This window comes from Calidris pugnax, unplaced genomic scaffold (assembly GCF_001431845.1).
Source record: "Calidris pugnax isolate Ruff unplaced genomic scaffold, ASM143184v1 scaffold34, whole genome shotgun sequence".
Lineage (NCBI taxonomy): Eukaryota > Metazoa > Chordata > Aves > Charadriiformes > Scolopacidae > Calidris > Calidris pugnax.
Window position 1 is genome coordinate 4,251,146 of NW_015090771.1, and position 16,698 is coordinate 4,267,843.

The window sequence follows — 16,698 nt, forward strand, 5'->3', positions numbered from 1 at the left end:
TACCAGTATCATTCAGTATAAAGGTTTTAAAATAAATGATTTCCACTTTCCCTGTTAATAGTCAGATGATATCTTTAATGATTGCTGAATGCACACCAAAACCCAAAAAGTGTTGAGTGCCCAGGCATTAATTTCTAGTTGAATTAACAGAGTTATTAGAAATTATAATAATTAAACAAACCTGCCCAACCTGTGTTGTTAGTCCACCCAATGCATACCCAAAAGTTACTAAAAGCTTTCAATACTACACTGAAAATAGACAGTACCATGTGCTTGTTCAGCAGCAATTCTGTAAAGTCAGCAAGTCTCAATACTACTTGCATCAATCACCCAAAATTACTGCTTTTCAAAGGTTTTCTAACAGGATTTTGCTGATTAATTTCATCACTGCTTTTCTGCCTCCTCCCATTAAGAAAAGAAGTAATATTACCCAGAGTTTGCTAGTAGGGTCTTTGCCAGGAAAAAAGGGAAGCGGGGTGGGTGGGAGAATATTACCAGAACTCCCTTACAGTGCTACAGTTAACTTAGTGCAGTTTCCTTCTACACACCAAGGCCAGAAGGAAAACATTTTCTAAATCAAAGGCACAGCCATGTACATATGAAAGAAGAGTATGAGTGGGACACCTTAGATTGTACATTTGAAGCACTGTCTTAATTTAACAAATGTTCATTTGCTTGAGGTATGTTATTTTCAGATACTAAATTAGTCCCTTTTCACCCTGAGCCACTCTACCATTCATGCTTAGCTCAACAGGATGAGAGAAGATTCTTCTCCTGTCACTGCTGTCTTTAACCAGACAGAATTCAAGCCTCAAACTGAAAGCTGTAATCTTATACCCCACTTTATAAAGATACCTGTGATTTTACTAGGGCTGGTACAAAGATCAGTGTCACAGCAAGATTTCTTCATAAACAAACCAAGACAGCAACATATTTTTTTTTTTTTGACATCATCATCTTAGGAACAACTCTGCAACCATGTCATTAAAAGACTTGTCATACTTTCAACTGCAAGCAAAGAAATTATTTTGAGATCTCATCACTAAGAGGAAGTTTTCCAAGAACTTTTTGCTTAGAGTGGCATTATTCATAAAAGGAAAAAGTTAGAGATACTGTATTTGGAAAAAATGCTTCTGGCTGAGTCTTTCAGTAGGTGTTTTCATTCCTATATTACATAGTTCTTGGTTTATATCAAATGTATGCATTGAAATAAATGAATTGGGGAATATCAACAAAATTCCAAGTTTACTTTTAAGCATTCCCTATAAAAAAATTAATCATTTTTTTTCCTTAAGCCAATTTGTTTGTGTATTAGCTTCTACGCTTATAAGAACTTGAATATGTGCAGCACACACAGAGGAATGTAACAGTGGTTTTACAGTGTTAAACATTTATTTTTTCCCATAAAGAAAAGCAAACACAGTGTTTTATTACTTTTGTAAATGCCACACCAGCAAAACAGCTGAAGTTGGCTTGTACCAGTTGTTTATCATCTTTGATAAATTACAAGAGCAGAAGAAAAATGAGATTTCAGAAATCACTAGAAAATAAAACCCAGATAAGGTTGTCTGCTCGGGATTTACTGGAAATTTTGTACAGAAAGGCAGCAAATGGCTAGCTGTAGCCTAAGTACAAAAAAGAAACATGGGAAGAGCATAAGCAGGGGCAAAAGTCTGAGCTGCAGCTGTACACAGCTTCTGCCACTGAGCCAGGTTTGCCTCTGAGGGTGGAAGATTCCTGCCCTACTGCAACTGAGGGCCAGGTATTGAGCAGACATTTTAAGATCATAGGGGTGCTTTTTCCCATTTAAAATTGCAACAGCCAACTGCCTATTTTACTTTATTTTTAAGGAAGACTTTTATCTGTGGCATGAGAAAAGAGGTTTTTTTCATGTTAGCTATGCCAACTTTTTCCTTCCCACTGCAATAGAAGTGACGAGTCCCTAATTTCATTATAAAAGGAAATGGATTCTCTCATTCTTTCTATGATGCCCCAGGTGTATCAGAAAGATCTCATTAAGAATCCAATCAATGAATACTTTTAAAAGAAAAGCTGAAAATGAGGTGTAGTTATTAATGCAGTTAACATTATGACAGCTATGTGGCAGTATGAACTGAATTGACAGCTCTAGAAATCATGACTAGCTAACAATAAATAATGTCCTTGCAGCCAGACAGGATTGATTTCTTTGTTATTCATTTCCTTGTCCTTGCAGCTAGACAGGATTGATTTCTTTGTTATTCATTTCTGCAGTTCTCTGAAGCACTGCCAGTTAAAAAAAAAGGGAAAAAAAAGGAAAAAAATGGAGGTGAAGCACTGCCAGTTAAAAAAAAAGGGAAAAAAAAGGAAAAAAATGGAGCAGGGCAGGCCTGTTGGCTACTTCTTGATAGAGTAGCTACAGATCCAACACACTAGAAAGGAATTAATTATTCAAAACATAAATTAAATTAAAAAAAAAGGAAAGTAATTTCAAAGACACAAATATAACTACAGAACTAATTATTCAAAACATAAATTAAATTTAAAAAAAGAAAAGTAATTTCAAAGACACAAATATAACTACTAACTCCAGTAAGTGCAGATATTAGTGGGAATGATAACTGAGGATGCTTTCCTTTTTACAAGTTACTGGATAGCAGGAAAAGCACCTAGAACTTTGTAAAACCAAACTAAAGCAATCTCTGTACAAATTTCTCAGCCTTTGAGAGAAAGACTGCACTTTAGGCATCTCTGCTTGACAGGATTACGCATTAGCAACAAGCCACATTCCAAATTAACTCCCTGACCTCACCCTTGTTTTATAAAGGTGCAACAGAATTTTTAAAGCTATGAACAACATTTGCAACAATGCACAGCTCTTCTCCTAAAGCCAGGCATTTCCTGTAAATCAGTAGACTTTACAACAGGGTTCTTTTAACAAACAATTTAGCTGTAACATACTTTGATATAGGGATCCTGATACTTTTAACTACTAAAACATACTTAGGTATGGCTTTTAACCTCAGATATTTAGATTTATTTTTTTTTTCCAATGGTACAGGTGCTGTTCCAAAGTGAAAAAGAATGGAAAGTTCCAACAGAAGAAGAGTCTGCAAACGCAGGTGATCAAAGGGACTTTGCAACTAGGCCAATAAGCAATGGTGCTGGTAGGAATTCCATAGCTAACAACTAATATTCCAAAAGGCATTAGGAATGCTTCACTTTGATCTATATCCCAGCACACGTCATCACAACAGGCAGGAAACACCTATCTAGAGAGGCAACAATAAACTTAAGTGTAGCCAAAGCAGATGTCTGTGACTATAAATTTAAATGTATTAATCAGCATATAATTAATATTAAATTTCCTTGAAAGTGATACAAGAAATGTGATTACTAAAGGGGCAATGGGAGATGGATGTAGTTGCATATAGAGAAATCCACACAACAAAAGTTGCCAGACAAAAGGACAAGAGAATAACAGCAGACAGTAAATATGCAGGACGCACTCCCAAAGACACAAGGAGGATTACTGTGTGTACAGAAGACCACACTTTGTGGAGGCTGGACAGTGGTGATAGCATAAAAATATCAGGCATTAGATAATAGTAGAAGAAAGACTAGTCCATGCTGGTTCTTACTTCACTCAAAGAGTTCTCAAGCCCGATTACCTTGACTTTCAAGAACCACCAAGCACCAGAGCTACCACTGTTAACTGCACAGCATCAGCTCCATGGTACTGTACATTCACAGCTAATTTACAATATGTGTTAAATACTAACAGTTTTGTGTACACAGTCACGATTAATAACATGCATGACTTAACCTTTAGCGAAATCTGTGCTGTTAATGAAATTAGTAGTTTTAAACTTTAAAACTAGCCTGGTCTGCCAGCCTTCTAAACATTCCTAACACAGCAATCTTCCCTGGTATCTATCTAGCTATAAACACACACACGAGTACGTATATTCAGTCCCAATGCAAGTTCCTTCTGTCTGCAGATGTATCTGAGGGTCCTGTTGGTCCAGGAGACAAACAATTCAGTGAACTTAGTGCTGTGCTCATGATACGTGCCCGCAAAACAGCAGGGCAGGGAAAAGGGGGCTATATAATGTTCAATGTAATAATAACTTAGTGCTGTGCCCACAAAATAGCAGGGCAGGGAAAGGGGGCTATATAATGTTCAATGTAATAAATGTATCATTTCAAGACTGGCACATCACTGATGTAGGGATGATATGGAACTAATGCAGCTTCTAGACAGGAAAGCAGCTACCTCAGAGTGAAGGTGCAAGTCTGGGTCTATTCACACTGTAAAACAGAGGTGCTTCAACCTAAGGAGAGAAGATCCACATGCACAGAAGAAGTGATCTCAAACCACAGTGATTTTAAAGACGTCTGTGAGCATATCAATTAATCTAAATAAACCAGCTGTCTGACCTCTAATTAGCAACAAATGCTTCCCTGAAGACATTGCTCCAAAAAAGCTACAACTTGCACTGTAAAAATATAATCTCTTTCCAGAAGTATGCAATGTGTAGAAAGCATAATGACTGTTAGCTGCTCTTCTTTTTTTTATTTCCTAAAAGCAGGATGAAGCGTCAAACACTGTATTAAGTTACAATAACCATATACTAACCACATCTTGCTCTCACAAGTCTACAGGCAATTTTTATTCTAAACCTAACTATCATAAATCAACATTAAGATTAATGACGTGGCTTAAATCCAGTAAGATTTGCACAGTACACATTTGACATTTGGTTTTCCAGCCATTAGATCATTAGTAGCAGTTTGCAAAATGGAATTTTAACACTGAACCTTACACAGTTCCTTGCAGAAATATCTCTGTAGGATTAAACCCTCCTGCTGAGGACAGCGTTTGGGTCTATTTGAGAGAAAATCAACATCCTCTTTCAGTAGATACTGAAGACTAAAAAAACCCTCCACTGCTTTCCTTCTCAATTAACTCAGCATAACTCATCTTCAGCTCAAGATGTTTAATATGGCTTTTAGCATGGAAATATGTATGAAGTGTCTACAAGCAACTACAGAAGCAGCATAGTAGAGCAAAAGGTTGAAATTAAATTAAACGCTTTTTCCACATCTACAGATTTTATGTTGTATACAGCCATCATATATACATTTTAATAGCAAGAAGCAGTGACCATTATAGTCTCAAAGAGTTGGATACTTCTGTTTCCTTTTTTCCTGGCAGAGAAGAAAATAAGAAACAAGCATGCACTCACAGTTATGTTTCACACGTAAGGGAGACATGGACACATGTTCTGAAATGCTTTTGTGCTGCCATCAAACATTGCAGCCAATTATACGAGCAACAATTTGGTTTCATACCTGAAAAGGTCACTCAGGCATCAAGAGCAATAAAGTACACTCAACTACCTCATGAAAGCTATAACCCTTTTCCATCCCAAACAATCATTTTCTCATTGTAAGGGGAAAGACAGTCCCAGGAGACAGCCTGTGCTAAAAAGAACGCTACAGGAAAATTTGCAGTCAGATTAAAAACTACTTACAGAAGTAAAAAAATACTCCTATATGAAGAAAAGCACCGTTGGTCAATATATAAACAAGTCTGGACTAATGGCTAATATTTCACCATAGCTTTGGAAATCAAGCATTGGCAAGAAACTAAAGGAAAACTCCACAGACACTAAATGCCCAAAACTACAGACTCTTACAGATGCTTAGGGAAAAAAAAAAAATTATAAGTTTGTTTATTAATGCTACTTCGCTACAGACTCTCACACACGCTTAGGAAAAGAAAAATAATTATAAGTTTGTTTATTAATGCTACTTCGTTTTACTACTACATCATTTATCCTTGCTAAATGCAGCCTTATTATGACATATGGATTTCTCATGTGAAATTCCAACACAGACTTGATTCAAAGCAGAATACACTCTGCCCTTGAAGTTCTGCTCATATGCAGCTCTTCAAGTCAAACCATGTAAAACCTTCAGCCTTTTGATGACTTGCACCTGTCTTACAATATTTTTGAAGAATCCCTGGCTACTCAGAAATTGCTTTTTTCCCCCCACCTCACAATCTCTTGTGTAACGTAGTTTCACTTCAAGTTTGCCAAAAGCACATTAACAGCAAGGATGGCATAAAGAAATCTAATCCAATCAATGAGCAGACAACTGTTTAATACAGCCATATAAAGTGTACTCATCCGAATCAGTCAGATCATGTTTTCCCCAAACTAGTAAACAGCTGCAGACACAGTCTGCTTCCCATCCAATGTTCCGTGTATAACAAACTATACCTTGTATTTCTGATGGTTCACTAGTAATTTTTCAAAACCATGACTTTCAGAGCATATGACAACTATATTTTATTGAAGAAAGGAATAGGCTTAGAATGACCAAGCCACAAATTGAAGCCCAATCCAGAAACTCTATTATAGATGCCAAAAGTCTGCTGAATGTCAGTATTTGCTGGCATTTTTATTATTATGAATACAAGTGCAGACCAACTTCTTCAAAGAAGAAACACACTTCAAGAGTGACGGAAAAGAAAAGCTCACAACTCCTATTATAACAGCACAGAAGCAGAGAAAACAACTCCTTTAACAGTGTCTGGAAAAGGTATCCCAAAGGAGTAGTTGTAAATGTGTTTAGAAGATAGAGAACCTTAAAAATAAATTCACATCTAACACTCTGGTCTGTGGTATCAACAGCACTAAAATAACTCACAACTTTGAAAATCTAGTAAAATTTTTGATTGCCACAAACATGAAAACTACCCTTAGTAAGGCTGTTAAAGTACAAAACTTTTACCCACCTTCAATTTTTGTGACATATTTTCAATTCATTCACAAGGAAAAAAATCCTTGCATGTGCAAGAAGGCACAGAGGAAGCCAGCCAGACCGAGAAGCATTTTCAAATCTCTGAACAGCAGTAAAGTATTATGAGCTTAAATCAGGTATTTACTATTTTTGCTTGACTATGTACATAAATTCCTCGCCCTTTAAAAATTTAACAGACTCCTGAACATACTTCAGAGAGCTGATTTTGCACTAATGTGACTCTTATAAAATAAAATTAAGTGCATACTTTCACTCAGAGTAACAAACAGGAAAATAAATCAGGAATAAACCAACAGGAAACAATGCCCCAGAACACAATCTCTCACATAGACAACAATGGAGATTGGCCTGGTAAAAAAATGGGACATCAATGCCCCAAATTCTTATCCTGCCCCACCCTATCCTAGAACTCTTATCCATGGTAGCAGCCTGAGTTCCCTGTGGCACACAATTCCAAAAGAGCTCACCTGCTGTTATTGTGATGCCCTGTGGAAGCCCAGTAAAGAAAACTGGAATTAATGTCTCTTTCAGAAGCACTAATTGTAGTTTTGATGTCTACATGGCTATCCTATGAAAAAAGCACAGAAAACACTAAAGAGCTGTATTAAATTCCTTTTCTGCATCTGGTTACTTACAGTAAGAATTGCCAAGAGCTGACTCATTTAATCAATTTGAGTTCTTGAAATCTACCCTATAGACTTGTTCAGTAATGAATGAATTCTTGAATATATCACAAATCCAAGTTCAAAAAAATTTTTGGTGGTATGCTCAGTAAAATGACTTACTGCACTGTGACAGAGCAGATAAAGTAAATAGTTAGAGCTCTAATTTCCAGTATTCAGCCCCCATGTGCAACTGATTCATTAGAATTGGAAAACTTAGTGAACCTCTGAGGTTAAATGAACAAAGAACCGAGATGCGTTTCTTTTTCTTAATATCATTCATACATTAAGGAATGTATGCTATGCTTGATGCATGACTTCAGGAAAGATTAACTGCAAATAACTACCAAACAGCTGTACAGCCTGTTTTTCAGTATGTATGGAAAGATAGACAGTCCATAATGCAATGTCTTGAATTTCAGCACTACCATAATAGAAGATTTCCTGCTGATTTTACATCAGCTTGTGGTACAGGTGCAAAGGACTTAAGTTACTGGCAAGCATAAGGAAAATTAATCTAGAAACCAGAACAGCAGCTTTCATAAACAGTTTATAAAATTAATTGCAATAGCACACACATCAAGTCCGGATGTGTAACCAGGTATGCTATCGATGACCAGTACAATCAGAATACATGGAAAAAGCCAAATACTTCCCTCCAAAGGTAACTGATATAGACAGATCATGTAACCAATAACCCCAGTTATTGGTCCATCCAAGTTATTGCTGGAAATTTATGGGCCTCCCATAAGAACCAAAAATGTCTGTTTTCATTAAAAAAATAGAAGTAGAGGGAAAAGGTCAGTCTTTCAAGAAAAAGCATCTGAAGTAAACATAATTTAGCTTTAGCTACTATTGCAAAAGCTGTAATTTACAGTAGATTAATCACTAATGTCTCTTAAATCTATGAACATACATACAGGCTATATTTTAGTCCTATACCCTGGGTGTTACAACTTCCTGAAGAAATCCCAATCTGCTCATCAAAAGAATGATCAGATAGTAGAATAACTTATTTCAGTAAAAACTCTCTCAAGCAAAAAGGAAAATACAAAGCCAGGCTTTATCCATCTACTCTCAACAGAGCCACAGCCCAAATAGCTGAGGTAACTGTCACAAACTAAGTAATTTCTCTAGGTATGTTAACAAAACAAAGTTGCATACCTTCACACATTACCTAAAAAACCTCAAAAAATCTCAAAAGTCTTTCTGAATACTGCAAAACACATACTGGTATAGAGGGGCATAACGGATGTGCGCACAGACCACAATTGTTACTTGAGAAAGTTTTGTTTATAGAATTATGATAAAGAAATATAATTCCCCCCACCCCCCCCCTTGAGAAACGGACATCTTGCCTGTTGCAATTCTAAGGCTGCAGGATGAAATTGCAACAGAAATTGTCACCATCTACAGAAGTATACTGTATCAAGCAATTCAAAGCAAATTAAAATAGCTACATGCATACTTTTTCAAAAAACAGGCAAGAGGCAGCAGGCAGTCTGGGCTGCTTTTCATGTGACACCAAGATACACATGTTCAAAGAACAGTGTGAGAACTGAATAAAGAAGGAAAGAAAAGTGCTTCTGATGCTTTAACTGTTTCTGGAACTTTGTACAATTAGAACTTCATGTGAAAGTGTGTGAAGGCCTGTAATATGTATATACATAAAAGCCCTTTTACACCTAAATACCAATCTGTCTTAAGAAAAAAAAAAAAAAGCCATATTTCCCCAACATTCCTCAAGCTATGAGCCCTCTGCAACACAGACTCATACAACAACACTCATACCAGCTTAAGTTCACAAAAAGCCAGCAGACAGACACGGGGCATCTTGCATTTAGATTTATCTCTGCCAGACAACATAGTCAGCATCCTGTTTAGGGGTTGCAAGACTTGAAAGCCTACAGATCAAGTATTACTCCCTTTATACAAATCCAACCTGGGATGAGCCACAAGAAGTGTGGATAGTACTTTACCAAACACAGCCCACCTGAGATGCCTAACGTTAACTGCAGTTAACCAGGAAGATGCACAAAAATTGATCAATTATTTTACTGAGTAATCATTACCTCTATGCTTGCATGAATATCAAGAGATGAAATCTAATGCTTGCTATAAACCTTTCAGAAACTACAATGAAGAGAGTTTGTATTTCTCTAAATAAGTTTTATATTTATGCATTTGTGCGTTCTGGAAATAACCAGTTATCCTACAATGCCTTGCTATCCCAAATGGAAATAATATTCTTCCACTCTGTATTACATATTCTTTAGGACCAGAGACCACTTCTTTGCTCCAAAGGTACTAGTGATAGACTTAAAAATTACAGTTAACACTTTAAAACACTTTACAAAACAGGTCTGGTGGTGATTTTGTTTGTTTGTTTCTTTCTTTAAAGATACAGCTCAACTATTCTATACATCCTAGTATGAAAGCAAATATTCTTGACATCCAGCCATTGCTAAGTGACTATACTAACCCCAATTCTAATCACTTACCAGCACCCTGCATATGTATCCAACATCCTGCCCACTTTCTACTTAATAAATGAATACATTTCTGCATATGAAAACCATATCAAATTCTGTCCTTTCTAGTGAAATTTGTATGTCATTATCTGGCAGACATATAATCTTCAAATTAATTATTAGGAAGACACTTGTCCTGTCTGAATTTTATTCTTAAAAAAAGAAAACCCAAAACTGCTATGACAAGACAGACAGGATTTTCTGAGTTACAATGAGTTACCTGACTGGCTTTCTTTCTCGTAGCAAATCTTCCAGACTCTTTTCACAGTGTTCAGCTGCCACAACCAGTCTCTCTAATTGGAGAGAAAAAAAAAAAAAGTATAAGAGGACTAAAGTCCAAAGAAGACAGTGGGAGTACAGACTTCTCAGTCTACCTGTTTGGCAGATGTTAAAGTATTTTGACATACATTGTCTGGAAAATTACAAATAATTAAAGATGTACAACTCCTGGATATCACCACCGTTTTCATCCAAAGAAGACAGTGGGAGTACAGACTTCTCAGTCTACCTGTTTGGCAGATGTTAAAGTATTTTGACATACATTGTCTGGAAAATTACAAATAATTAAAGATGTACAACTCCTGGATATCACCACCGACAGCATTTATGAGACAAAGCAGATTATCTTTCCTATTTCCTCATGCAAAGCACTGTCAATCCACCCAGTAACCTCCTAATAAACGTTGAGCCTGTCAGCCAACGTCAGCCAGATTTGCTTTAAGAACAGAGGTCTCAAAAAAGATATAAGCATCTACAAATTTGCAGAAATCTGTGGCTGGGTTGATGAGAGACTCAAATTAACACCAGCTTTGAGAAAAGGGTCTCGGTAAGCACAGGAGTTTCAGTCCCTATGGGCCACTGAGCACATTACTGTATCTAGTACCTCTAGTACCTCTTGCCCAGCAAACAGGATGTCCAGGGGTGCCACATTCCAAAAATTTATGGGCTGGGTCCAAATACTGAGGAAAAGGCAAAATAATTCCAGGATGTCCAGGGGTGCCACATTCCAAAGATTTATGAGCTGGCTCCAAATACTGAGGAAAAGGCAAAATAATTGTTGCACTGAAGCCATCAATTATAAAGTAGGCAAAGATGGTAGTGTAAGATATTACAAGGGGGTGTGAGATAACTCCTAAAGAAGGCCGGCTTTGATACTTCTGCTACTTGTAGAACAGCTTGTAGTGAATGTTAACATTCAAAACTAAATCAAACTAAACTATTTGAAACATATTTTTATAAGAAGGCTGTTACAGTAAGATGAAGATAGAAAATACTTTGAGGAATGCAAGTCATCACATTAAAGCTGGAATGCTTGTTACTCAACTCTCTGTTTCTCCTTTTTGAAATCAAAGGACCACATAAACTTTCTTTGGAAGCCTTCTACAATGCTAGCAAAGATTTACAAGTAGTTTAATTTTACCAAAAAAACCAAACCTATTTCAGTTTGAATGTTTCTCTATTACTTCTATGTTTCCCTTTTGAGGGTCTTTTGGGGGGGAATACATACATCTAATTAATTTATTTTGCATTGTTTCCCTATTCTGCTTTTGTATTTCTCTCTACGGGTAGAAACTGACATTTGCAAGAAAGAATATAAAATCACTATGCATAGGATTGAGAACTGAAAAATTCTGTCAGTACCAGAATGTTAAAAATTGCCACCAAATTTGCCACATTATTTGAAAGTGATTAACTGCTATTCCAACCACTAGGAACAAAGCAATCTCCTGACTTTGTGGTTAGGCATTACATTTGCTATTCTTCAAGTTACTTCAATTATCAGAAGATACTTTCTCCTTGATATTTATACACACTCATAAACCTTCATGTCATTGTCTCTTCATTGTCAAAAAGGCTACATTTTCCTTTGTAACTGTATGCTTTCATTTACTAAATGTTTTGGTAGCGAATGTTTCTTAACCTTGCATCCCAAACAGTAAGAAAATCCTAGTTTCCATTTCAAGTGAAAACAAGATGAAAATGAATAAACTTTCTAGATGTCCTGCCTGCAAAAAATGAAAAATTCAGAAGTTTGAGAGCAAAGGAAAACACACAAAGAACCTCCCCAACTCTGCAGGACACTTAAGAGTTTGGAGCTGGCAATATCCTCATTTTCTAAAAATCTGAAACATCCTATCATACTGCATTCTGAAGGGGAAAAAATTACTTGCTTTACTTTATGAGACCCTGTAGCTAACAAAACAAATACATACAATGCACTTTTATATGTGAACATTATTGATTTAAAAGTTAAAAGTGACAACTACTTAAATTGTTAAAGGCATTGCAGACTTTTTGTGGAAATTAAGTGCTATAGTCCTGCTGAGCTTGCAACAGAGTAAGATCATCTGCAGCAGAAAACACAACTAAAGCCTTATTTAAGCAAACAGTAAGTATGACATCAGTTACTTTAAAAAATCAATAAATATCTGTACTAGAATAAAGTAATTGTTAGTGGGAGTGATCTTAAAGAGCTAGAATAAAAAAAAAAAAATAATAAGGCAAGCTTGCAGCCAAAATGTGAGATGACTGAGACAACAAGAAAAGCTGCAAATCAAGTAAGGCAAGCTTGCAGCCAAGATGTGAGATGACTGAGACAACAAGAAAAGCTGCAAATCAAGTGCAAGAAACCCAACCATCACTAGATTAGAACATGGGTGTAGGAGCTCAGCATCAAAAATACATGTATTTCAACATCCCACACAACAACATGGCACAGCAATTGAATAAATGAATTTTCCAGTGAGGTATGAAAAGAAGAAAGTTCTTAGCTTCTATCAGTTAGTGTAACATACAACAAAAGAGGACAGATGACTTACCTCTGCCTTGACTGTAGAGGAGAAACAAAAGCACAAGTACTTGCAGTCGCAGCAAAGGTATACAGTTATTTTGAGACTGAAAACCAGCCACTTTCTGGTGCTATAAAGCTAATATTCTGCTCAGTCATCTTTAGATATGTTGTCACAAAAATATAACTGTAACCATATGTAACATTTCCTTATTAAAACAGATACTCACCATGTTTACCTCTGGTAATGTCAACGTACTGGCAAAGCCTGGGATGGGTCATTGTTTTAAGGATTTGAAATCTTCCCAAAATTTTGATGGAATTAGGTGTAAGTGGAAGGCCATTACTTCCACAAACATCATGCGGCAGAGCTGAAGCGAAGAAAGTGGAGGCCCCCATCTCAGTGTCTTTTAAAGGAAACATCTTTTTCACACAATCTTAAGCCCTTTCAGAGCAATTCACGTTCCTTAAAAAGAGAACACAGAGTTCCTATGACCCAGCTTACTAAATAATGCAATTAAATTGTTGGGTTTTTTTCTTTTTCTTTGTTATGGGGGAATGGGACATTTTTGCATAACGAACACACAAGAATAAACATTCTGCTGCATCATAAACACTACATTTAAAGATGAAAATATAGTGATAGTTTTAAACACAACTTTAAGAATCAAATAAAACTAATTTAGCAGCAGATAAATGCTTTAATCCATGCAATCTTCAGATAACTACTGCAATATAGTAGGTTATTTATTCAAAATCAGTAAAGGCATCACACAGAAAAAAAAAACTTCTTCCAAAATACCACCTTGTATCAGCAGGCTACAACTCCAGATTACCACAGCTTTAGCAACAGTCAGCATCTATTAGCATTCCTAATATTTAAAGCTATGAAGTAACAGTCTTATGTACTACCACCATTTCTTTCCCCACCCATTGGTAAGCTGCTAGCCCACACGCTGATTCAATAACAAATTAAGGAAATAATCTCCATTAAATATTTCTGTACGATAGGAAAGCAAAAGAAATGAGCTTGCAATTCAATTCCAGAAGCATTTAGTTTAATGACCATTTTTCTTTCTACTCTGGACTATGCATTTCAAATCAGTGCAAGCTAAACATTTTCTCTGCAGTTTTCCATAACCACCCACTACATCATTCAAGCATGTGAAAACCTAAAACATATACAAGAAACAGACACTCCTACAGTCAGCTGGGCCTCAGGTAAAACTGCCGGATGTCTTTTTACTAGCAAACTACGAATTTAATCTGAGGCACCAAACACCAAAATCCAAAAACCAAATCAAGCCTCTGCCCAGCTCCTTTCTGGATTACCCAGATGGTGACTTGAGACACTACAAGCCGTCATTAGAGAGCTTTATCCCTCTGTACATGTTAACTTCCATAGCATACCCAACTTGTCTAGAAGGATACATACACAGGCAGAGATAAAAAGGCCAACCTCACACACTCTAAAATGAGTTATGGTCTGGAAGTTGTGACGGTGAAGTAGATGGCACTTCCACATAACATGAGATGTGAGGCTGTAGAACAGAAAAAACTTCATTAAGGAGCCCATGTAGAAGAGTACCACCCAGCCTACTTCAACTCCAGAGACATTACGGCACAGAGTCTGGAAGCATCTGTGTCCACAATTAACAGAAATAGTCCACTGATGTATTAAGCACATCCGACTCTTTTGTCAGCTACAGGATAGTAATTATAAGCACAGAGTAGGAACAGATATACAGTTGCTCCAGGAAAACAGGAGGAAGAACCCTCAGGATTTGAAGCCCATAAGATAATTAACATGAAAAGCTTAAAACCCAGCATAATTCTTTCACATGAAATGTGATAATTTATCATTTCAGGGGCTTCAGGAAAGAAAAACCAAGTAGAACAGGATTATGCAGAGCACTAATGAAGGTAAATGCTACTTTATATTATTCTTTCAGCCAATATCGATCTGCTGCTTTCAGGAAAAGCTATTATCTCATGAGAAAATCACAAAGGAGAAACAGAGTATTTAAAGTCTCGAAAAGAATCAAAACATCTAAATTTGACTCTCAGAAGCAAGTATTGCAAGTACAAACAGACCAAACTGAATAAATCTATCCCGTGAAACACATCTATGGTTTCTAAAGCATCCACATGCAGAAATAAAGACAACTAGCCACGTGGGCCAGTAGCTGTTTGTAATTTGAAATGGCTAGCTATTTAAATGCATCCTGAGTATCCAGGTGTAAATTCCCCTTGCCAAATGAAGGCAGCTTTTCAGAATTAAAACATAATTACAATCAGCACTGCTGTTGAATTATTTTTAAAGCAATTGTGAACAATTTCAGGAGAGCAGTTGGCCTGAACATCCTACACTTACACTGCTCTTTGTAAAATCATAGTATTTTCAAAGTAGGCCATTTCATAAGAGACAATTCTTTCACAAAACATTTTTTCTTCTGCTCTTAAGTCTTAAAGCATTCCTGTTGCAACTATAGTAATTACTAATCTGATAAAGCAATTGAAGCAAAAGATGCAATTTTAGCTAGTGTTGCTACTTCACAAAAAACCAAAACCATGTGATTTGCCTCCCAGTGTCCACCATCACTCAGCTGTTCCCAAACTTTATTAAAATGTATAACATTAAAGAAAAGTTGAATTCAGATTCCTATGGAAGGTAGCACAGAAAATAAGTAAGAGTTTGTTAGGACAATCACAATAATGAGCTGGGATGCATTCACTTCATAATAATAATTAGCCTAATTTTAGCAGAAGGTAGGGGGGCTGTATTAAGTTCAATTCACCTCACAATTCTTTTTTCACCCATTTGCAGTATAAACATCTACTACAAACACCACCTTTACTACAGAGATTTCATAAGACTGCTTAAAAATCTAAACATAAGCAGTACTGTGTTTAACAAAACATTTTCCCCTGTAGAGTAACAACAAATGTCTTCTTTTACAAAATTTTCTAACTTCTCTAACATTCATTGAAGTAAGAAGTATTCTACCTATAAATAAAGAATAACAGATTTTGACAATGCTCCAATGTCATTATTTTGTCTTCAATTAATACACAAATTTTGGGGGAAGGGAAGACAGGTAACCTGGTGTTTTTGGGATAGGTAACTAACAAATATTTGAAGAGTTATTTAATTAAAATGCTAAATAGTAACACCTTTCCCTACTCTTGTACAGATATTAAATCATCATTTCACTCAAGTGATATATAAGCCATCAGCAAAGATTAAAAAATGCTCGCTCTCAGTAGTACCTGGAGAATTTTGTCATCCATACACAAAAGTCTCTATATCCTATGTAGGTATTTCCATAAGATGAGTTACTGGTGTTGTTTGGAGCATTTACAAAGTTACTACACAGATTACAATGTTGCTACTTTGACAGTTGCAGTAAAATTTAGTGATACTTATAGACATCTTAAGTTTCGTATCTGCAGCTATAACATTTAGCTAGTGGGAAGAACAACAACATGTGGATAGCATGATGAAAACATGTAACTTAATTTTGATTAGATCAGGATAGACTTTTAGTCTTGTTTATTTTATAAACATGTTATTTCTTTTACCTGTTTATCAGTGCCTTTTGGTTACAGCCTATCTGCCTGGTCTGCTACGTCGGTGTCCCTACGCACATAAAAAGACAGGGTTTGGTTACCATTTGACTTATGCATTATACACGGCTGTGCAGGAATTGAATCTAGGAAGAGAGAAACCAGTTTCCACCGGTTTGCTAAACGACTGGTAGAAATGTTGGAAACCCCGGGCACCCCTGGCAACCTCTCAGGCCCTGTAAGTGCACTCACCAGGAACACACACACACACCCACACCCACATCCCTCCACACACACCCACACATCCCTCCACACACACCCACACACACATCCCTCC

General features: G+C 36.5%; 1 protein-coding gene across 1 annotated transcript in view; it reads right to left on the reverse strand.

Annotated features, from left to right (window-relative positions):
* The window catches only part of TBCK (TBC1 domain containing kinase), a 103,137-nt gene that overhangs the window by 85,915 nt on the left and 524 nt on the right, over positions 1-16,698 (reverse strand). Inside the window, exons 2-5 of the mRNA XM_014940423.1 lie at positions 16,377-16,434; positions 14,230-14,335; positions 13,025-13,260; positions 10,227-10,299 (exon numbers count right to left, since the gene is read on the reverse strand). Coding sequence (XP_014795909.1) covers positions 10,227-10,299; positions 13,025-13,217 — 266 coding nt within the window. The 5' untranslated portion in view covers positions 13,218-13,260; positions 14,230-14,335; positions 16,377-16,434. The remainder of the gene's footprint in view (positions 1-10,226; positions 10,300-13,024; positions 13,261-14,229; positions 14,336-16,376; positions 16,435-16,698) is intronic.